General features: G+C 42.8%; 1 protein-coding gene across 1 annotated transcript; it reads left to right on the forward strand.

Moving 5' to 3' along the window:
* Nucleotides 1-391: 391 nt before the first annotated feature.
* On the forward strand, nucleotides 392-9,324 carry STEEP1 (STING1 ER exit protein 1). Its single transcript, XM_053374650.1, has 7 exons — nucleotides 392-656; nucleotides 2,155-2,272; nucleotides 2,707-2,748; nucleotides 3,085-3,223; nucleotides 4,056-4,145; nucleotides 7,152-7,244; nucleotides 8,816-9,324. Exons 1-7 carry the CDS (start codon nucleotides 533-535, stop codon nucleotides 8,876-8,878), a joined length of 669 nt encoding a protein of 222 aa, XP_053230625.1. The 5' UTR covers nucleotides 392-532; the 3' UTR covers nucleotides 8,879-9,324.
* The last annotated feature ends 14,626 nt before the right edge of the window (nucleotides 9,325-23,950 follow it).

Consider the following 23,950-nt stretch of genomic DNA (forward strand, 5'->3'; position numbering starts at 1 on the left):
GGGTGGGGAATCCCTATAAGCATTGCACAAAACCCTCGCTTCCGGTTCATATGCGAAGCCCAAAGAATGCGGGGCAGAAAGACAATACGAAGAGGGGTGGGGAGTTCCCTGCACCTCCCTTCTCCTAGAGAATGTTTCCTCCCCCATGCCTTTTGCATCGGTATAGGAGCCAACTCCTAGGGGATGAGGTCTCTTCATTTCCCCCCCGCCCCCAACATATTTGAGGGGCCACCCCCCACCCCCAAGTTAATGGGCCTCGCTATTCAAATGGTGTGCAATGAGTTCGAGCATGTGGGAAGAGGCTTATCTCGCTAGCCCGCCCCACCCCCAATATATTTTATTCAAGCCTCGTGTATCGTCGATTGGGAACCGGAAGTGTAGGTAGAGGCTTCGTTCAGAGCGAAGGTAGCCCTATGGGCCTTTGTAGAAAAGTCGTAAAACCCTAAACGCACTTCCTCGCGAGCAAGCGCAGCTGGCATAGGAGGCTAGGAGGGGCCCGATCCCCTACTCCTCCTCCTCCTCCTGCGCTGCCATGCCCAAGGTGGTGTCCCGCTCCGTGGTTTGCTCCGACACCCGCGACCGGGAGGAGTACGACGACGGCGAGAAGCCCCTGCACGTTTATTACTGCCTGTGTGGGCAGATGGTGCTGGTCCTGGGTGAGCATAGAGAACCGGGGCAGGGGCGGCCCCGATCCCGCAGGCAGCGCTTCCCTTCTCCGCTTCCTCCATTTCAATCCCACGCCTCCCACCTACCCGGGGCTCTGGGTTTAGCCGGCGCGGTTCTTTCCCGCGACGACCCTGCGAGGTAGGCTAGGCAAAGACAGGCAGGCTTAAATTTCAGCGATGCTGCTGTGTCTTCTCCACCCCCACCAAGGGGCTCCGGGATCTGCAGTTTGTTCAAGGCGCTGCCATCGGGTGGGGGTGCGGGGAGCAAAACCTCAATAATCGGATTGATTTGGGCGCCGCTGAGACATCTCGCGAGGCCTGTTCCCCTCTTAGTGCTATAATCATATATTTAGCTCGTACACATCGCCCTTCATCCAAAGATCACAGGGCGGTTCACGACATAAAAAAGCAAAATATGGACCCAGGAATGGTTTGGTAAATATACCCCTCCCACACACACCAGGAGGCAGACCCTGTTTTCTGCTTTCGTGCCCCAATAAATCACAGAGTCTTGGACCCCTGAGGGTAATCTAGTCTAATCCCCTGCAATGCTGGAATCTTTCGCCCAACATGGGGCTTGAAGCCACAACCCTGATGTTAAGAGTCTCATGCTCCACCAACTGAGCTGTCCCAGGGGCTGAGTGGTCGTCTGTCATGGATGCTTTAGTTGAGATTTCCTAATTGCAGAGGGTTGGACTAGATGACCCTTGGGCTCTCTTCCAACTCAGCGGTTCTGTGTGTTCAATCTCTGTCCCTGTGTTTACAAATAGACAGTCTGTTTACTTATAGTTATTCACATGTAAAGTTCAGCAGCTGAACTAATAAAAACATGTACTCTTTCATACAAACACTTGTACATTTGCAGAGATAACATTGCACACATTTGGTGTGAACAGGCCTATTTGTTCTATGAGAGGGGGAACCTTTCTATCTGTATTTTCTACACCACGAGCAATTTTATACACTTCTCTTTTATTGTTCATTGAGTCCAGTGGGACTTAGGTCGCCTAGGAGCTATATATTTAAAGCAGTATATTGCCATTTTAAACAGTCGTATTTCCCCAAGGAATCCTGGAAACTGTAGTTTCCCAAAGGTACTGAGTTGTTAGGAGACACCTATTCCCCTATTTACAGTACTACAGTTCCCAGAATGGTTTAATAATGAATCCCTCTTCCCAGGGAACTTGGGAATTGTAGCTCTGGGAGAGCCTTCTAACAACCCACAGCATCTGCAACAATGTTCTGCCTTCACTGTTGGGTAAACATTTGTGTGTTTTTAAAAATAATAATAATAAAATTGCGGGGAAAGGAATAATAAAGACCTACTTTATAACATGCTGTGAGGGTGAAAGTACATTTTAAATATATGGAAATTTGTATTTTCTTCCCAGTTAGTTTACTAAAAACAGATGACCCCAGGGGCCTTTAACAGGACAGAATTTTGTCCTTATGTGGTGAAAAACTACCCCTAGTCTCTGTGTTTCTGCAGATTGTCAGCTGGAGAAGCTGCCCATGAGACCTCGAGACAGGGCCCGGGTGATTGATGCGGCCAAACACGCCCACAAATTCTGCAACACCGAAGAGGAGGAAAACGTTTATCTCCGCAGGTAGGAAAATCCAGCCTCTTCCACAAAGTCGCTGTGCAAGCATAACGCTTAATCACCCTTGTGGTTCCTGGGCTGCCATTTTTTATTCTACTAGCCTGCATATGGACAGAACAGAACTGAAAATGGTTTACTCAGAAGTTGGGTGTCCTTGCTAAAGGTTTGTTTTCTTACTTGTACAAACCTTGGGGTTCTCCCTTGGCTGCTGATACCTCCTTACTTTGTGTAGACGGGGCCATTATAATTACAGAAAGATTGACACTGGAGAAATCAGTTCGCTGTTAATATATAGCAGGAGGGAGGAATGTTTTTCACCCCAAGCCAGTGATCTTCTTTCTTGCTATTGTTAGGGTTTTGTGTTCAGTTCTTCAGCGCAGAGTATGTGTGGTTAGGGTCTTCTGTTCATACAGTCAACACTATCTCTCTTCCTCCCCCAGGCCGGAAGGCATTGAACGGCAGTACAGAAAAAAGTGTGGAAAGTGAGTATGACGTCATAGGTATTTTGGGAATTTTAGCAGTGTCTTATTTACAATTTTATTTGTAAACTGCTTGGAAAGTTCTTTGATTAAGCATTATATGAAACTCCTAAATAAGTAATTAAAATATTATTTGTACACACACACATAAAGGTACACTCTCTCTCACACTCTCACTCTCTCACACACACAAAGGGAGAGAGAGATTCAAGCTTTTATAACTTTGTCACAACTAGAGCAATACCTGACCAGCCAATGTGATTCTATTTAATGTCCAGTGAATTAGCAGATCATTCATTCTTTTTATTTTCTTTTTCTCCCCACCCCCCTACTTGTTAGGTGTGGACTTCTTCTCTTCTACCAGCACCAGCAGAAGAACGCCCCAGTAACATTCATTGTTGATGGTGCTGTGGTCAAATTTGGACAGGGCTTTGGAAAAACGAACATCTACACCCAGAAGCAAGAGCCACCCAAGAAGGTAGGGACGAGGAGTCTGTGGAATCATGGCTGCTTCCATGCTGGGAGCTCAAAACTGAGACTGTGGCTCTGAGTGCCTGGCTGTTGCTCAGCTTGAACAGTAGGAGATGGCTGTGGCCTTCAAGCTTAGGGTTGGCAACCTTCTGGGGACAGCATACTAGTGGTGGGCAGGACCAGAGGGCAGGACCAGAGGCAACAAATGTGAACAGTAGGCTCATTTCTATGCACACTTGCAAATCCCCCTCTTTTCTCTATCCAGGCAATCAAGAAGTATGATCAGAGTTCAAATATACTTTCTAGCGAAGCAAAAATGCTCAAGGAGGGCTGGTGAGGGCTGTGTAATCTGGGGAGAATTCCAAGGTCCAGACAGAAGCACCTGGAGGACAGTCAGCTTCTGTTCTCACGCTGTGAGACTTCACATGATGTAAACAGCACCTGCTGTTTCCTGCCAGCATGGCAACTGGTGGGGGCTGAAATCCCAACACAGAGATGACCCGTGCTAGGCGGCCCTTTGTCCTTCTCTAGTTCCACCAAAAGGGAATTAATTTCTCTTCCTGTTACTGCTACTGCCTCTAATTCACAGCACCAGAACAGCCTCTTAGAGGATAGTTGCTTCTACATATTCTAAGCAATGGATGAGGATGAGGAATATGTGGCCCTTCAAATGCTGCTGGACTACAAATACCATAATCCCCGAGTGCTAGTCATGCTGGCTAGGGCAGATAGGAGCTTGGAGTCCAGCAATATAGGGAAGGCTCCAGGTTCCTTGCCACTGTTCTAAGCCCCAAGCTGATGCACACTTAATTAAAAATCTACATGCCTTTGTTTTCAAGGTGATGATGACCAAACGGACGAAAGACATGGGCAAATTCAGTTCGGTCACAGTCTCCACCATTGATGAAGAGGAGGAGGAGATTGAAGCGGTGAGTTTTATCTCTCCTTCCCTGTGGTAGTAGGCAAAATTTAGGCTACCTTTCTGTAGCCATCTTATTTGGCCAGCTAGTTCAGATCGGTGCGTGAGCTGGCCTCTGCGGTTGCTGGCCCTGTAAACTGACTTTTTCCCTTTTGGGAAGAGCTCCAGTATGGTTAACTGGTTAGAATGTAGGATTATTTTTATTTGTGAAACACAAAAAAGTGTTTTATGCTTGAATCAGATGTTTAGACAGGGTCTTCTTCATATGTCATTTGCAACTACAAGGACACAATGAGTAAATCTGGTTGCAAAGTCAACAGGGAAAGAGCCAAGGAGAACAGAAAATGCATGCATCACTAGAGTGGAACAGACTGTCCCCCAAAACACTCGCACTACACTCATGCTACACTGATATTGCTGATGTTGCTCATCCCCATCCCAGAGTCAGTGCCACCGCCCAGACAGTCACAGCTTTTGGACTCCTTCCTTACCAAATCAAACACAGAGTCCACTAGCTTGGCTCCCTCTGTGCAGTGGCCCTCGGCATAGTTGTTTACAGCACCACTGTGGCCAAAGACACAGGTCTGTGTGCATACATGTCAGGTCTGAAGATCTGGCCAAAAAGTCCAGACCTGACTTGAGTCCGTTGCGCCAGGTTTCAAGTCAACAAGGATTGCATGGGAGATGTACTTGTTACCAGATGCTTCATTGTAGTAAAGGTAAAGGACCCCTGGGCAGTTTAGTCCAGTCAAAGGCAACTATGGAGTTGTGGCGCTCATCTCGCTTTCAGGCCAAGGGAGCCGGCGTTTGTCCGCAGACAGCTTTCTGGGTCATGTGGCCAGCAGGACTAAACCGCTTCTGGTGTAACGGTACACCATGATGGAAGCCAGAGCGCATGGAAACGCCGTTTACCTTCCCGCCGGAGCGGTACCTATTTATCTACTTGCACTATCGTGCTTTCGTAGTGCTAGGTTGGCAGGAGCTGGGGCAGAGCAACAGGAGCTCATCCCGTTGCAGGGAACCGAACCACCAACCTTCTGATCGGCAAGCCCAAGTGGTTTAGACCACAGCGCCCCCCATTGTAGTATTCACTGATCCTCTCCAGCTGCAGGTTTCTTTCTCTGTGGTAGCTGTCTGTGGGGCCAATGCCGTGCTTGTTGCTGACTACCTCCCAGAAGTTCACGCCAATTGGTTGCTGCACCTGCACACATGGTGATGGCTTTATTCAAGGCTGGCCTCCTTTTACTGGCCGTTTCTGTCTCTGGTACACCCACCAGCACTGGCAGCTAGCAACAGGGAGCGCCTCTGCAAAGATTTTGGCCAGGGAGAACTGCATTTGAAACCTACCACTCTGCCACAAAGCTTAACATGTCGGCATGGATGCCTCTCAGTCTCAGCTGCCTCTGAGGGGTAGAGAAAAGAGGCACCATGAATACATAACGTGCATGTCATACACCCTTGCAAATAAGCCTGCAACAGTAACTGGTGTCCTGCAAGACTACTAGCCTATGTTTCCATGCTGGCTGCAGAGAAAGGGAAGCTGTTGCAGGTGCAACTGCCAGCAAAGTGGGCTGAATTCCAGGTACTAGCCCCACTCCTTTGCCTCAGAGGACAGCAGTGGGAAGCTGTTGCCTGGCATTAGCAAAGTGACTTCAATAACCCAGATCGCCTCCAGAGAAAAAAGTCTTGATAAACACGTTACTGAGGAAACTGAGCAAAAACAGTGCATACTCCAAGGAGAAAGGAATAGGGAGGTTTTGTCTTTCCTTCGCTGACGCCTTGTACCTAGCTGGGAGACATTCAACTAAACATGCAAAGGAAAGGCTCCCTCAGAACTACACAGCCAATCAGGCCCCTTTCTACCTCTGTGAAGATCATGCCACTCTGTCTGGTTGCTAAGCAATGGCTTTACCCGTCCTCCCCTTGGCTGGTTGCTTTAACAATAACAGAATTAACCCTTGTTGCAAACTGAATGAACCCTGTTTTGCGCTTCCAACACTTAGTAGGCGGAGACCAAAAGGAAACAGCAGGGGAAGGCCAAGGATGAGGTCCGGAAATACCAAGTGCATCATGATATTTCTCTTCCTGATGCCACTGAGCTGTTTGCTGTCATAACTTTATGCAATCTGCCCCGAGAGCATCTTGGATAGAAAGAGTGACATAAGCACTATAAATTAATGGTAATCTTTTGTGAAAGAAACTGCCTTCTACTGAGTGGGCTGCCAGAAGAGTAACAAGGCGAGCAATCCCTCCATCATGAAGCCCACTCGTTCTCATGCATAGAATTCTTGGTCACTTATGGCAAGGAGGCGAGCTGTTTAATATAAGGCTGGTGTCATACTATATGCACATGAAAGCCACTTTGCAGCTGGTGAGGAGGGGTAAGGAAGCATCTCTTGAAGAGCCACAAGCCCATGGAACTATTCTTAACATAGATCAGTGAGCAAAAAATAGAAATAGATATCACTGAATCATAGAGTTGGAAGTGACCCAGGGGTCATCCAGTCCAACCCCCTGCAGTGCAGGAATCTCAGCTAAAGCATCCATGACAGATGGCCATCCAAGCCCTGCTTAAAAACCTCCAAGGAAGGAGAGTCCACAACCTCCCAAGGGAGACTCTTCCACTATCTTAGGCTGCTCTCTGCAGAGGGTGGTTTCTCATAGGCTGAGCATTCAGGTCTCATTCTCTGTAGCCTCAAATGGTACAGCCAAACAAAAGCGGTACCACGTTATACTGCCGAGTAAACATTTTTTATTATGGGGTAGGGAGGGAGTTGGAAAGGACCCTGAGGGTATATGTATCGGCTTCCAATGGAAATCAAGGCACCAGAAAGGGATTGTTGAGTTAGCAGTTGAGGAGTTTAAATACCTTCCCAAAATAGATGGTGGGGTAGGGAGAAAAGTGTAATGCCACTTCCTTAACCTGCAATGTCTTTTTAATGCCTTTTTCTGCTGCAGAGTACTACTAAGTGTTGGACTTTGTGTTAACTTTCCTAACTCTCGTGTGTTTTTCCAGCGAGAAATTGCCGATTCGTATGCACAGAATGCCAAGGTGATTGAGAAGCAGCTGGAGCGGAAGGGCATGAGCAAGAGAAGGCTGCAGGAGCTGGTGAGTTGTCTCCTCTCTCTCTCTCTCTCTCTCTCTCTCTCTCTCTCTCTCTCTCTCTCCTTCCTTCCCATTTCATGGATGGGCTAGATGCAATCATTTTCTTTATATGCTAGTAAGATTCAGCTCACTGGCTACTTTCAGACAATCACATTTTAGCTTAGGGCTTATCCACACTTACCTTTCTCTGCTTTTCTCAGTAATGATCCACAATTTAAAGCGCCACATGCAAGCAAACACACACCCTGTTTTTTGGGGGGGTTTTTTGCTCCAGAACTTCCCATGTGAAAAACTGCTCTTTAAAGCTCAATTGGAGCAAATGTCAATCCGTGGAAAACCCAAATTGACATTTGCTCTGATTCAGCTTTAAAGAGCAGTTTTTTTCTGGGGGAAACATGGGGCAAAGGGAAAAATAAGATGCTCAGACACGGAGCGTTAAAGCGTGGACATGTGCCTGGAAAGTGCAGGGCAAAAGGTAAGAGGGGATAATCCCTTAGTTAGCTAAGACAGGGACAAGCCTTCTGACTGCACAAGTGAGAAAACTGTTAGAATCCCTCCCAGTCCAGAGTCAGGGGTGGGGAAACATTTCCCACCAGCAGACTGGATCCTGGGGTAACCACCTCCATGTCACAATGGCATCAGGTGACCCAGTGTTCTTTTCTAGTGTGGCTTGAGTTAAAGTCACTTCCTACAAAGGAAGTTCCCTGTTGATCTAAGCAGGGCTTGAAATCATCACTAATCAGCTAATAGGTACTGGCTTCCAGCAGGGGTCAGCTGCAGCACAGAATTCCGCATTAGTTTTCCAGTGCTGTTAAAGACATTTTCCTAGTCTAGGCAGAAAAAAAAGGGAAACTACGGTTAATTGAATATTTCCTGGTATATTCTCTCCTTCTGCATAGGGAGAGGTGATGGGGCTGTGTGTGCTCCCTCAAAGCTTATTAAGCTGAGATATGGTCATCCAAATAAACACATTTTCCCTCTTTTAACAGCACATCTTACAAGTGCAGACAGGCACGATGAACTCTACAGATATTTTTGTGCCACCAGTATGTTGCGAAGCATTTGTTCTAGAAAGGCACTGAACTGTTTTATCAAGAAAGGTCTGGAATAGTGCTATCCTGCAGCTAGCCGTCTGGGCTGGGTAATATTCAGACCATTACAGCAGGTTTAGGGAAATCTGTTTCATCTCAAGGGCCAGTGAGTGGGGGCATGGGCGTGTCTGGAGGGAGTTCTGAGACCTAGATAGAGAGGCATGAAATATCTGGAATTGCTCGTGGTATATCCAGGCATGGCGGTATGTCAGATCATGAAGAAATGTGGTTAGTGGCCAGTGAAGTGAATATTCAGGAACTCAATATATTATTGATCTAAGGATACTTGGTTAAGCTGCTGAGGAACTTGCTATTCCCTGGAATACAATTTGAAAACTAGCAAAGCGGGAGGTAACATTCCTCTAGTCTTTTGTCTGTGTTTCTGAAGCACCAACATAGTAATTAACAACTGGATTTAGGGATATTCCAAGAATATTTAATAAAATTTTACCCTTTAATTTTTTTAAATTTTGTTTTAATCAGGCTGAGCTGGAAGCGAAGAAGGCCAAAATGAAAGGAACTCTTATTGATAACCAGTTCAAATAAGGAACATCGATATAGAGGACTAGCCAAGAAATGTCATTTAGGAAGCAGGGACAGGGGGAAACAGAATACCCCTTCATCCTTTTTTAATCTGCCCTATGAAATCACTAATTTGCTTTGTTGATTCTACCATGGAAGATGGAACTGCTCCATTGTTTTTATGGATTTTGCATTTTATTCTGCACACCATGTTTTTAATGTATTCGGAAACTTTTTGAGTTATACTTCCATTGAATTTTACTTCCATTGAATTTTACTTCCATTGAATTTTACTTCCATTGAATTTTACTTCTTCCACTGCAGAGCTGAGAGGTATTAGTTTGCCTCTGTTGTGCAGTGTTTTTAAATTTTTATAATCTTCATATGTACGTAGAAATTTTACATATTGTAAGCATTGTGTTGCCGAGGCGGAAACAATGTATATAGAGAAATAAACCCCTAACAAGTTGTTTTTATGTGGCTTATCATTTCCCACCCACCCATGTCTCTTGACATAAAGTTAAATTTATTTATTACACGTGTATTCCACCGTTCCTTGGAGAGATCAGAGGGGATAATCTGGAGCTCTCGTGCAGTCTTCCACCCAGATATTGATCACACTAAAAGCCAAACTGCAGGTGGCATCAAATGTGACTCAACATTTATTGTGCAGGTTTTAAAAATGCATAGGGAAGGAATTTAACCATTTCCCCTCTGTTACCACAATATTTGCTTTGGGGGAAATCTCCCTGTCATGCAAATGGGGAATTCCCCTTTCACCCCAAAGCAAATAACAGCGCAATGCTGCAATAGTGGAAGAAAAGGGTAAAAGCCCTTCTCCATACCTCCTTTGATCCTCCCCTCTATAGCTGATTCAGTCTACCTTTTTAGGGGAGGGGAAAAGAGAAACCATGCAGGTCAGATGCCCTCCAGATTTTGGGAGCTCAATTTCCATCAGCCCCAACCAGCATGGCTAGTGGTCAAGGAAGATGGGAGTTGTAGTCTAGGAACGGCACCCTGGTGTCTAAGAGGTGGAGATGCAGTGTTTCTCTGGAGCTTTTGTATAAAATCCAAGTTTTCATTAAGCAAGAGAGAGTGATTTTGTTGTAGTAGTAACGATGTTTGGCCTGCTGGGGGCCTCAAACTACAGCACAGTGCTGGCAAAATCCAAACCAAATAGCCAAGTCAAGCAGGAAGTGATTGGGTTCACCAAGGTTGTTCACTAGGGACCAATCAAAGGTTTGTGTTCCATGAATGGAAGGAGAGTCCCACTCATGGGAGGGCTCCTGTGAATGGGCAAACAAATCAGAATGATTGCTCAATAGACTCTAGCCCTGCGTAAGTTTCTTGCAAAGGACATGGGTGGCGCTGTGGTCTAAACGACTGAGCCTAGGGCTTGCCAATCGGAAGGTCGGCAGTTCAAATCCCCGCGTTGCTCAGTCCCAGCTGCTGCCAACCTAGCAGTTCGAAAGCACCCCAAAAAGTGCAAGTAGATAAATAGGTACCGCTCCGGCGGGAAGGTAAACGGCGTTTCCATGCGCTGCTCTGGTTTCGCCAGAAGCGGCTTAGTCGTGCTGGCCACATGACCTGGAAGCTGTACGCCGGCTCCCTCGGCCAGTAAAGCGAGATGAGCGCTGCAACCCTTTTTTACCTTTTTTAAGTTTCTTGCAAGCAAATAGTGCTGCGTGCTCAATGAAAAAGTTGTCCAGAGAGGCCCCCAGTTCTTATCAGCCATACTAACATTATGTTGTACATCACCCTGAGTTCCTTTAGGAGGGCGGGTTGTATTTAAAGGAAGTATTGTTATTAATAAAAGGGACGTAGGTGGCACTGTGGTCTAAACCGCTGAGCCTCTTGGGCTTGCTGATCAGAAGGTCAGTTTGAATCCCCGCCCATTGTTTGGTCCCAGCTCCTGCCAACCTAGCAGTTCAAAAGCACTCCAAAAAGTGCAAGTAGATAAATAGGTACCGCTCTGGCGGGAAGGTAAACGACGTTTCCGTGAGCTGCTCTGGTTTCGTCAGAAGTGGCTTAGTCATGCTGGCCACATGACCCGGAAAAACTGTCTGAGGACAGCTGTAGGGAAATAACTACTATTTTTCACTGCAAGGAACAGACTTGTGGAATTTTCCACCTGAAAGTGATTCTCGTGGGAAAGACCTTGGGATATGAGTGGCCCAACAGAGGAGAGAACAACAAGGGCCAAAAGCAAAGCTGAACAAAAGAGAAGAGGTTCAATTGTACCACCTGCAGCTCCCTCCATGGATACAGTAACAATAACAAAAGCATTAGTCAAGATAAATGAAACCCTAGAAGTGCTAACAAAGCAGAGCACTGAAAACTCCAAACAGTTGAATCAATTATCAACAAAATTGGACTTGAATACAGAGACTATAAATAAATTAGTTCAAGAGAATGAGATAACTAGAAAGATTGCAGAGGAGGCAAAAGTTTCGGCAGAGGAAGCAAAACTTTCTGCAGGAAATACACAGGAACAGATAGTACCAGTCTGTAAAAAGCTGGAAGAACATGAGGCTGCTCTGTCTTTATTGGAACTACAGAGAAAAAATAAAAATTTGAGACTGAGATCGATTCCAGAAAATGAAAAGGACAATTTGATAGAATATTTGACAAAAGAATTTCTGGAATTCTGGCAGGACAGCTTGAAAGAGGAGGAATTTAAGATAACAACCGCTTTCAGACTGGGAAGGAAACAGAACAGAAAGAGCCCAAGAGATTGCCTTATAACTCTGAGATCTCAGGAGGAGAGAGATAAGATATTGAATTTACATTTTCAAACAGCCCTTGAAATTGAAGACTCGCGTGTGCAGATCTTTAAAGATATTCCTAAAAATATCTTGGAAGCGAGGACCCATTACAAGGATTTGGTCACTCTACTGAGAAAGAACAACATACTATTCAGATGGGAGTTTCCACAAGGTCTGTCTTTTAATTACAAAGGAAAGAAAATCAAGATAAAAACAGTGCAAGACAAAGAACAGTTCCTGACAAGAAATGAGGAAGATCTTCTTAAGGAAACGGCGGAACCTACGGATCTAGAAAATCTACCAGATATTTCAAATCTATCTTTTGGAGCTAGAAAATCAACAGAAGAAGATCTCCTTGGAGCTGTTGGAGGGGCAACCGAATAAATAACAAGATGTCTTTGAAATTCTTAAGTTGGAATTGTAATGGTTTGAACCTTCCTAGAAAGAGACGAGAAGTCTTTCATATTCTGAAAAAAGAACAATTGGACTTGATTTGTTTACAGGAAACCCATGTGACTAGGGTACACCGAAAATTACTTATCAATAAAAGATTAGGACAAGAATTTATTTCATCGGATAAAGTGAAGAAAAGAGGAGTGGTGATTTATGCAAAGGAGAAGTTGGCCCCTAAATTAATATTTAAAGATGAACAAGGAAGGTATTTGGCAATTGAAATCCAAGTACAAGGAGAAAAACTATTGATAATAGGAGTCTATGCACCAAATGAAGGGAAGTCGGAATTTTTTAAGAAACTGCATGAGACACTAATAGACTTTTTGGACTACAATGTAATTTTAATGGGAGACATGAATGGAGTGGTCTCTACAAATATGGACAAAGCGCAAAAACAGGTGATCTCCAAGGATGGGAGATTACCTAAGACATTTTTTGAAATGACTGACAATATGAACCTGATTGACATTTGGAGAACAAGGAACCCTCTCGAGAGAGAGGGAACCTTTTTCTCTGAAGCAAAAATGACATGGACGAGAATCGACCAAATATGGATAACTAGTGGGATGGCAGCAAAGGTTAAGAAAGTGGAAATCTGCCCAAAGACTTGCTCCGACCATAACGCTGTAAAGATGGAAATGAACCCAACAACAGCTGGTTCCTTCAGATGGAGGATGAATGACTCCCTATTTAGAGATGAAGAGGTATATAAAAAGGCCCAGAAGGCGGTTAAGGACTACTTTGAGATAAATCTGAGAACAGAAGTGGAAAAAAGAATAGTTTGGGACGCAAGCAAAGCTGTCATGAGAGGATTTTTAATACAACAGAATGCCGTAAAAAGGAAGAGACAGAATGAGAGAAAGGATAAGATCATGGAAAAGATAAAAGAAGGAGAAAAAAGATTGAGATCTAAACCAAAGTCTCATGAAATTTTGAGAGAAATCAAGTTTCATCAGAGACAATATACGGAATTGATGAATCAAGAGATAGAATGGAAAATAAAACAAATGAGACAAAAGACATTCGAATCGGCAGATAAATGTGGGAAACTTTTGGCATGGCAATTGAAGAAGAGACAAAAACAGAATACGGTTACCAACTTAGAAGTTGAGGGAAAGAACATTTATAAACCAAATGAGATTAGAAACTGTTTTCAGAGCTATTTCAGGAGACTCTATGCACAAGGGCCGGTGAACGAAAAAGAAATTGAAGAATTTCTTAAAAAATATGGATTACAAAAAATCTCGGAACAAAGTAGAGTGATTTTGAATCAGAAGATAACGGATCAAGAAATTGAGGGAGCCATTCAAAATATGCAATTGGGAAAATCTCCAGGACCGGATGGACTGACCTCCAGATACTACAAAGTTTTGAAAGAATGGCTTATGCAACCGTTGAAGGAGGTCTGTAACGAAATTTTGGAGGGGAAGAAGGCACCTGAATCGTGGAAAGAAGCTTATATTACACTTATACCAAAGACAGAGACCGAGAAGAATCAGGTCAAGAACTACCACCCTATATCATTACTCAATGTGGATTACAAAATTTTTGCAGACATTTTGGCAAAAAGACTGAAAAGAGTTTTGGTGGGGGAGATTCATAAAGACCAAGCGGGCTTTCTTCCAGGAAGACATTTGTCAGACAATGTGAGAAATATAATAGACATTATGGAGTTACTGGAAGTTAATATTAATACTAAGGCAGTATTAATATTTGTGGATGCGGAGAAAGCCTTTGACAATATTTCTTGGAGTTTTATGAAAAAGAATCTCCAAGGGATGGGGGTAGGCCAAGGTTTTGAGAATGGTATAAGTGCAATTTATTCTGAGCAAAAAGCAAAATTGATTGTAAATAATGTGGTTACAGAAGAATTTGCTATTGAAAAAGGGACACGACAGGGATGCCCAATATCCCCACTACTTTTTATATCTGTCCTGGAGGTTCTATTAAACATGATTAGAGAGGACCAGCTGGTTAAAGGGATTCAGGTCGGAGCTAAACAGTATAAATTGAGAGCATTTGCAGATGATTTAGTTTTAACTTTACAAGAGCCAGACACTAGTACGAAAAGAGTTTTAGAACTAATACAAGCATTTGGTCAAGTAGCAGGTTTTAAGTTGAACAAACAGAAAACGAAAGTACTGGACAAAAATTTAACAGCTGTTGAAAGGGAAAAGTTTCAGAGTGAAACGGGGTTAATGGTAGCAAAGAAGGTGAAATACCTGGGGATTAATTTGACATCTAAGAATGTGAATTTATTTAAAGATAACTATGAGAAATGCTGGTCAGAAATTAAGAAAGATCTAGAAGTATGGTCAAATTTGAGACTTTCCTTGTTAGGCCGTATTGCTGTTATTAAGATGAATGTCTTGCCTAGAATGTTGTTTTTATTTCAAACATTGCAGATTTTAGACAAAATGGATTGTTTCAAGAAGTGGCAAAAAGACATATCTAGATTTGTCTGGCAGGGCAAAAAGCCCAGAATAAAATTTAAGATATTAACTGATGCAAAAGAAAGAGGGGGGTTTGCCCTGCCGGACTTAAAGTTGTACTATGAATCAGCGGCGTTTTGCTGGCTGAAAAGCTGGCTGCTTCTTGAAAACACAGACATTTTGGATTTGGAAGGGTTTAATAACAGATTTGGCTGGCATGCATATATATGGTACGACAAGGTAAAAATTCATCAAGGTTTCAAGAACCATATTGTTAGGAAAGCATTGTATAAGGTTTGGATTCGATATAAAGATTTGTTGGAAAACAAAACCCCCAGGTGGCTGTCACCAATGGAGGCTAAGGAAGTGAAAAAACTTAATATGGAATCCAAATGGCCAAAGTACTGGGAAATTATAGAACAGGAGGAGGGAAAAGTGAAATTGCAGAGCTATGAGAAACTGAAGTCAAAAGTAAGAGACTGGCTGCATTACTATCAGATAAATGAAGTCTTCAAACAGGACAGGAAAATTGGCTTCCAGGTGGAGAGGTCAAAATTAGAAACAGAGCTATTGGAACCCAATACTAAGAACTTGTCAAGAATGTATAACCTGCTGTTGAAATGGAATACACAGGATGAGACGGTTAAATCAGCTATGATTAAATGGGCACAAGACATTGGTCATAACATTATGTTTGCTGACTGGGAACAGTTATGGACCACCGGTATAAAGTTTACGGCATGTAATGCCTTGAGAGAGAACATTATGAAAATGATTTATAGGTGGTACATGACCCCAGTCAAGCTTGCAAAAATTTATCATATGCCCGATAATAAATGTTGGAAATGTAAGGAAACTGAAGGTACTTTCTACCACCTTTGGTGGACGTGCCCAAGGATCAAGGTATTCTGGGAAATGATTTATAATGAAATGAAAAAGGTGCTTAAATGCACGTTCGTGAAGAAACCAGAAGCCTTCCTCCTGGGCATGGTAGGCCAATTGGTGTCAAGGAAAGATAGGACGTTTTTTATGTACGCTACAACAGCAGCAAGAGTACTATTAGCGAAGTATTGGAAGACACAAGAACTACCCACACTGGAAGAGTGGCAGACTAAGGTAATAGACTATATGGGACTGGCTGAGATGACCGGCAGAATCCGTGACCAAGGGAAAGAGACGGTGGAAGAAGATTGGAAGAAGTTTAAAATTTATCTTAAGAACTGTTGTAAAATTAATGAATGCTAAAATGTTTTGGGTAATGCAAAATAGAATTGCAGCGATTAGCAATTGGATATGAGAAATAAGATCTAAAGAAAGTATTACATTGAAATTAGGGGATGCTGAAAAGATTGATAACAGGGATGCAGAAAGGGGAGGTATGGGGAAGTCGCTGAAAGAAGGCTTAAGAAATGAAAGGTTAAGAAATTATACGTGTTTACATGTTTGTATGTCTTGTATTGTGTTGTATTGTCTTGTATTATGTGTGGAAAAACCAATAAAAATTTAAAAAAAAAAAACTGTCTGAGGACAAACGCCGGCTCCCTCGGCCAGTAAGGTAAGATGAGCGCCGCAACCCCAGAATCGTTCGTGACTGGACTTAACTGTCAGGGGTCCTTTACCTTTCTTATTGTTATTAATAGTAATAATTTTATTATCATGAGACCATCATATGATCAGGGAGAGTGGGAACATGAAAGCTTTGCCCCCTCTAACACTCCTGGAAAGTGACCATCTGTGGCTGGGAGCCTGCTCTGCTCCTGTTAGGATTCCAAGGTGATTAGAAATTGGGGTTCTACAAAGTTTGAAACTCCGTTGTTCTAGGCGCATTTTGCGACAGGGAATTTCGTTAGCGCAAGCAGTTTCTGAGCTCTTGGCGCAGTACTGCGCCTAAGATTTCAGATTAAAACTGCATTGTGGAAGGAAATAAAGAGCTTTTTCTGCCTCCCCACCTCCAGCTACTCTCTGAAGACTAGAGAAGAGACCCTCTTAAGTATATTAGGGGGATGGGCAGGGGAAGGACTAGACCATATGAAAAATGAACATAATATTTCAGCTGCAGTTCATTTATTTTCAACTTTGTATTTTTGTTATTAAAAAAGTGTGCCTAGTCATTCTGTTGCAGTGCCCATAAGCTAGGTTTATGGTGCCTTTATTTACTTACTTACTTCTTTATATTTTTAATAAAAATTTCAAAGTGGTTTACAGCATATTAAATCAATAAATCAATAAAACACTAACCAGGTGATGTTTCTCCGGCCTCATGAGGAGCCTCTTCAGTAGGGCTGGGTGAGTCTGGGCCTCAGTTTTTTACATTGGTTCTACGCGGTGTGGGAAGCATGAGGACATCGCAACTCAGGGAGGGCACTGGGCTGCTGATGGGACAAGTGTTCTTGTCCCCACTTGTGTGTTCTGCATATTTATGAATACAGTGCCAGAATTGTTGTTGGCATCCGTCTGCCTCGAGAAACAATGAAGTAAGCCTCCTCTCTGAGGCACAAACATGGGCAGTGTGTATAGAGGTCCTGGGCTGCTTAGATGAGAAAGACTCCCCCTTTTGCATCGCTGTTGTGATCCAAAGGAAAGCAGATCAATACATTTGGCACCAGTTTGGCTGCAGGAGTTGCCAGAAGGAGGAGTACAAGGCGCCACCCAACCGTAGAAATATTGGGAACAAAAATGGGCATCGGTGAAGAAGTGGACAAGAACTTGGCGTGGGAACCTCTGCCAATTGAACAAATTGGAAAACCTGAAAAGGAGAATTTTGTCGTGACTGAAGTGATGAAAGGGGGAGCCGTGGCCCTACACAGGCAAATGGTGGACTACAACTTGAGGCCTTACATGATGGCAACTAGGAGAAGCAAATTTTTGGAGATGGAAGCCTGGCTCAGCCTCGAGAATGAAGGATGGAGAGATCTTCCTGTGTGGAGATCAAATGTCCTTTGGGATTTAAATCTGAGCCAGGTGGAGGTCGGAGATTTGGGGGTCGTTGGATTTGAAAAGAGTGTGAAACAAGATTTGGAATATTCTACAGGCCCTATCCTTAACCATGGAAGTTTGGCAGGAAGGAATATGATTACTGTTGGGTTGGAGCTGCCCTGAGATTTGGCTTTTAACATCAAAGACTACCAAAAAGACTGGCAGAGGGGATATGAAAGAGACTTAAGAGCCTCGGACTTGAGATCTCCGGGTTGAGGGTCTTCTGAGATTGTTGGAACTATTGCTAGGGGCCGAAACCGGGGTGGGGATCTGGTGGGGAAAATTGGGAATTTAAAGTGTATATAATTCGTTTTGTTTTTCTTTTAAAGAGAGATGGAGGAATCGTGGAATTGAATCTTTCTTTGACCCTAGGGGAAATATTTTTTAGAATAAGTATAGATATATAAGTATTAATGGAAATAAGATTAAATGAAGTAAAAATGGATGGTTATTTAGGGAAGGAGAGAATGGGCAACTATAATATATCAAGACAAGACATAAGGATAAAGTTTAAGATGAAGGATTTGTTGAAATATTTATACGAATTAGAATATAAAGAGGGGGATTATAGTATGTTAAGATAAATTAGCAGGATAAAAACCAAGTTGGAAGGATTTGCTGGAATATCTAATTGAATTAGAATACAAAAATGGGAGGCGTGAGGAAGTCAAGGAAACAAGTGAATGCAAGTAAGTGAGTTAAAGGTTTGATTTGTTTTTAATTGGTTTTATTTTTTATTTTTTTCTGTTTTTTTGATGATGTTTATATATATATATATATATATATATATACACATGTATTGTTTTCTTTTTTTTCTTTCTTTTTTATTGATTGTTTTTCTTTATCCTCTTTTGTAACCTTTAAAATCTTAATAAAAATTTATTTAAAAAACAAAATTTAAAAATTCTTTCCATTAGCACCTTAGAGACCAACTAAGTTTGTTATTGGTATGAGCTTTTGTGTGCATGCACACTTTTTCAGCACACAAAAGCTCATACTAGTAACAAACTTAGTTGGTCTCTAAGGTGCTACTGGAAGGAATTTTTTTATATTGTTTTGATTATGGCAGACCAACACTGCTACCTACCTGTTCCTCCAGGGGGGTTGTGGTGTTGATGTGTATTGTTCTCCTCTACCCCTTTATCTTCGCAATGACCTGTAAGGAAGCTTAGGATGAGAAACAGACTGGGCCAATGTCTCTGAGCTGCAGTGGTGGCAGGTACCCAAATTCGACCGATGGGACTGAGAGCCCAACAGAAGGTGAAACCAGAGCCAATGGTTTTGTCTCCAACTACTTCTGTGCAGAGTTCTGCAAGGGACAACACTGAGACTAAGGAAGAGAGGGAAAATAGCCCTTGCTAGACCTGGACTGGATGTAAATTCCCAGCTGGGATGGCTCAGTTGGTAGAGCATGAGACTCTTCATCTTAGGGTCATGGGTTCGAGCCTCACATTGGGCAAAAGACTCCTGCATTGCAGGGGGTTGGACTAGATGACCCTCGTGCCCTTTCCAACTCTACGATTCTAAGAGAATAGGCAGGTAGGGACTTCTGTTGGGGTAGTGCTCCATTTATTCTAGCGGACCAGCCTCTAGTTCCAAACTCTTTTGTAAAATTCTTACTCCCCCTCCTGATAAGACAAACTTAGTGGTCATCTAATTGCTCCAGCTTTATCGCTGGAACAAGATTCAACCTCATTATATCTAAATAATCCATTGCTGCCTCGCACCTACTGAGATAAAAGGGCAGGACTCCCACTTACGAAGTGGGAAGTGATCCAACAGGTCTCCTGTTACAATTCTGCCTCCTTCCATCCTTTAACTATCCAGCTCCGCTGCTGTTATGCTGTTGCGGCAGCAAAGCCAAAGGGAGTTGTTAAAACAGCGTGGAGATACTAGCAGACAGGAGCCTTCCAAATTAGAACATATCACCTTGTTTAACCAAAACAGAAGGCTTGCTAGCAAAACACCAAAGAAAATTAGACCGCAGCAGAGGAAATTAAATGCAAAATATTTGTAGTAGCTTCTCTAACACACGCTTCGGCAGATAGGTTATCTTTTAGCGGGCTACAGAGGATTCATAACAAATGGCAGTAGTTTTAGAGTCAGAACAGGTCTCTGCCTTCTGGGCGAAAAGAAACAGCATTGAATCCAGGGAACCAGGTCACTGCAGGCATTTAACAAAGGACTGGGTTGAATGTTTATATCAGGCTGGGCCAATTGCGATCATTCAGAGATTGCTGGACTTCAGCTCCCATCAGCCCCTTCCCCCGTACCCAACGGTCAGAGATTATGGAAACTGTAGTCCAGGAACATGTGGCTAGCTTGTATGCAAACTGATGCAGCGCTGTGTTGCCTGCTTTAGAAATTGTTAGCAAGTTTAGGATGCAAGGCAAGGCAACTCTGCTTTTGAAAATGGTTTGGATGTTAATCTTAAGAGTGTGGCCACAGAGCAGTTCCCAGCTCCTTCGCTTGGCAAACGTCTCAGCAGGCCTACTCAGAGAGAGTTTCCCAGACAGGCATTCTGATGATGACATAAGCAAAGGTGGAGCTTTAGTTAATCAAGTAAAAAACACTTCCTGGCATCTTGAATATCCTTAAAAGGAAACACAGCAGCAGGGAGGGAGGGGACACTCTCATGGCCCATGGGTGACCTTCAGTCAGGTGACAATTAAAGGGCAAAAGAGAAAGGGGAGGGGGAAGTTAGCACTTTTCTGCTGCTGAAGGTCATTCTCACAACCGTGGAAGTCAAAAGTCTTCATTCAGTTGCTGCAGAATGCTTGATCTGCAGTCTCTGACAGGCTCAGCTATTTTTTCCACACACACACACTGGTAGCAGGGAGGTGTCACTCTTTGCCTGAATCTCTGACCAATTACGCTGCAATGAATTTGGGATTTTTTTTTAGTCCTCTCTAGTCCCGTGTTTTATACCTGCAAGATTGGTTTCTGCGCAGAAAGGAGTGGGGACAGTTCCTTGTCTATTAAGTACCGGTATATGCTTTGTAATGTAAGCTCTGGACAATGAGTGGTCATGGGAAGATAGATAGATAGTTTATTACGGCCATAGGCCCATATTCAATACATCATACAACAAAACAGGTATAACAAAATAAAATTAATAAATTAAAATACATTTAAATCAAGTACATCTCAAACCGTAAATTTCTAAATTCCATTAAAATAAGAACAATATTGCGCTTAAAATATCAAATTATCAATATATATCAATATTATTCAAACAAAATCAATAATCATAATCTATTTTTCCTCTTATAAGCTAATACTGTTATCAGAAATCTGGCAATAGAAAGGGACCTACTCGGATCAGAATCTTGCAATAAATATATTAGCTGTGTTTCCAAAGAGTCACCTGGGATTTCCAATAATAAAGGGGACAAGAATCTGATCCGAGAAACTGAATGTAGTGGACAACAGAATAGTATATGTTGTAAAGATTCTATAGATCTATTATCACATACACACACCGCTGAGATCTGACCATTGGAAAATCTATTATTCAAGACATTGGAAGGAAAGGCGTTAAATCTTGCCTTAATAAAGGCATATCTGTGGGCCGCTACAGACAAAGAAGTCAAGTAAGATGGTATCTGCTGCGAGGGGACTATGCCAAGATTTAATGGTGAGCAAGTGCCACTACCCAAAATGGTGTTTTGTTGTAGGTCAATCTCCTCAAGTTTTTGAGTGAGGGTTTTTTTGCTGTGGCTAGGTCCAATTCCAATATTTCTGATGGAGATAATCCATAGGTCACTACTTTAGAATGGATCTCTTTTGCCCCTAGGATGGGAAAATTATCTCTCCAGAGGCATTGGATCAAATACAAATTCGGGAGCCTATGCCTTAAGGATAACCAGTAACAAAGGCTACGCCTCCAAAGAGTATTTTCTAAAGATGTAGTTTTTAATTCTAAGCGAATAGCTGCGTTACTAACTCACTGAGGGAGTTTTAGCAGTCGTCTTAGAAATTGATTTTGAATTACCTCCAAGGGCATCAAGTTTACTGCGGTCCCCCATAAAGGAACAGCATATGCCAATGTTGCAATTACTTTAGCTTTGAATACTTTCAAGGCAGATGGAACATGAAGAGTCCCGTCCGAAAAGAAAAAGCGCAATAGCGCAAAGGATAGGGCCTTGGCCTTGTTTAAAATATGTGCAATATGCGCCTTCCAACCCAGATTATATTGGAGAAAAACTCCCAGGTATTGAAATTTATAGACCTGTTCAATAGGTTTTCCATCTAATTGCCACTTATAGGATTTCCGACTTTTTGAGAAAATTAATACTTTTGATTTAGATTGATTTATAGTGAGGGAATTTGTTTTACAATATGAAACAAAGAGTTTTAATGCTCTCCTGAGGCCAATTCTTGAGAAGGATAAAATCACAGCATCATCAGCATAGATTAATAATGGGCAACGATAGTTTGCGAGACGGGGGGCATGGATGATTTCCTGAGATTCAGCCAATGGTATCCTCATATCACTAATGAATAAATTGAAAAGAAAAGGAGCTAGGATACATCCTTGCCGGACTCCTCTGTTGATGGGCACAGAGTTTGTGAGATCGCCGGCTGGGGTTATTCTCACCCTAGCAGCCGACCCCTCATGCAGCTGGATTATTAACCATAAAAGTCTTCTATCAATTCCCCATCGGGCCAACTTTTCCCAGAGTAACCTTCTGGGGATGCTGTCAAATGCAGCCTTAAGGTCGATAAAAGCCGCACAAAGTTGGCCTCGGTTTGAAGAGGAATATTTCCGGGCTAGATGGTGCAAGACTAAAACTGGTTCGGTCTGAATCCTGCTTGCTCAGGGCCTATCAGTTTCTTTTCTTCAGCCCATTGGGTAAGTCTATTCAGCAGAAAACGTGCATATATCTTTCCAACTATTGACAGTAAGCTAATATTCCTATAATTCTCCGGGTCGTCTGGGGAGCCTTTTTTATATATTGGAATTATAATAGCGTCCTTCCATATTTTTGGCACCCTTCCAGTTGCATTAATAGCATCGAAAGTAACAGCCAGGATTTTTGCCCACCAGTCGGAATGTAATTTTATGGCTTCCGCCAGAACCAAATCTGGCCCAGGGGCTTTGCTGATTTTAAGTTTAGAGATTAAATTCAAGATTTCATCGGGGTCAGTAGGAGGCCAGATGGGGAGATGATCAAATACATCATCAAGAGCGTTGGTATTGGAATCTGGTGACGCAAAATATTTCCTTAAAAAGGATTCCCAGACCGGGGCAGGAATTATTGTTAAGGGGTATCTCCTTGATCTTCTATTAACCAATTGCCAAAATTGCCGTGAGTTACATGAACTAGAGGCGGCTATAAGCGCCTGCCAACGATTTTGTTGCCACTCTTGCTTAGCCATTCTCTGGGCTTGCTTAGATGCTATTTTTGCTTGTTGGTAATTTCTAGGTAATACTAAGGCACCAGAAGATTTATATTCATTGTAAATGGCACAGAGATGTCGTCTACCTTGTTTGCATTTTAAGTTAAACCAAGGGGCACCGGTCTTAAAATGGGCCCGATTTACTTGGATGGCTGGTACTGCAAAAAAGGACATAAGATTTTCTGTAAGCAGAGAGAATGAATTGATAATTTGTTCATGCCCATACAAATCTAAATCTAAAACAACATGAGTTTGAATTATCTCTTGTTGGAAGAATTCCATATATTTTTGGGCTTGAGTTACTGACCATTTTATTCCTCTCACTTGTTCTGCAGTATTTATTCCCATATATATGGGGTGTCTAGACTTGATAAACTGCCAGTCTAGGGAAAGCTTGGCACTCAAGGGGAGATGGTCGCTCATTTGGACGTTTTCTATTTTAAAATAAGAAAAATTGGGGAATAAATCTCTAGAAACAATAAAATAATCGAGAACACTATTTGTAAGTGTGCTCAAATGAGTAAACTCACCCGGAATATCCGGGGGACAATTTTCGTTTAAAATTATCAAATTCAAACGTAAAATCAGCTGATAAAGAAGGGTTCCCGCTTCATTAACCCTATTATCTTTCGATTTTCTCTGTATATGGGGGCAGAAATCCAAGTTCTGGTGATCAGGTATGACCCACCATTTGGCCTTGCCTAGCGCTTCCCAGTTTGCAGCTGTACGAGCATTAAATCACCTCCCATGACTGCTGAGATGTTTGGGAACTTAGTGTAATAGAAAGCTAAGTGTTCTTCAAGTGTTTCCCATTTGGAGTGGAGGTCCACTACCTGCCCCCCAGGGGGGAAATAAATATTTGTTATCAGTAATTCAAATTTCCCGCCTGAAATCTATCCTGTAATCGCATAAGGAGAGGAAGATTTAACAAGTGTAAGTTTTGCTTGCAATTTGAGGGAAATGGCTATTACCAAACCTCCCCTAGGGCGTCCACCTTTAAGAGAGGGGCTAGCTGGAAGCAAAATGGTATCGTATCCATTTATGTCAATCACCTCCTCTTCCCAAGT

The sequence above is a fragment of the Podarcis raffonei genome, chromosome Z, assembly GCF_027172205.1.
Source record: "Podarcis raffonei isolate rPodRaf1 chromosome Z, rPodRaf1.pri, whole genome shotgun sequence".
Lineage (NCBI taxonomy): Eukaryota > Metazoa > Chordata > Lepidosauria > Squamata > Lacertidae > Podarcis > Podarcis raffonei.

Coding starts and splice junctions, on each gene's coding strand:
- STEEP1 (XM_053374650.1), top strand. CDS start 533: ATGCCCAAGGTGGTGTCCCGCTCCGTGGTTTGCTCCGACACCCGCGAC. Junction 3,224..4,055: donor AGCAAGAGCCACCCAAGAAG/GTAGGGACGAGG, acceptor TTTGTTTTCAAG/GTGATGATGACCAAACGGAC. Junction 7,245..8,815: donor AGAGAAGGCTGCAGGAGCTG/GTGAGTTGTCTC, acceptor TGTTTTAATCAG/GCTGAGCTGGAAGCGAAGAA.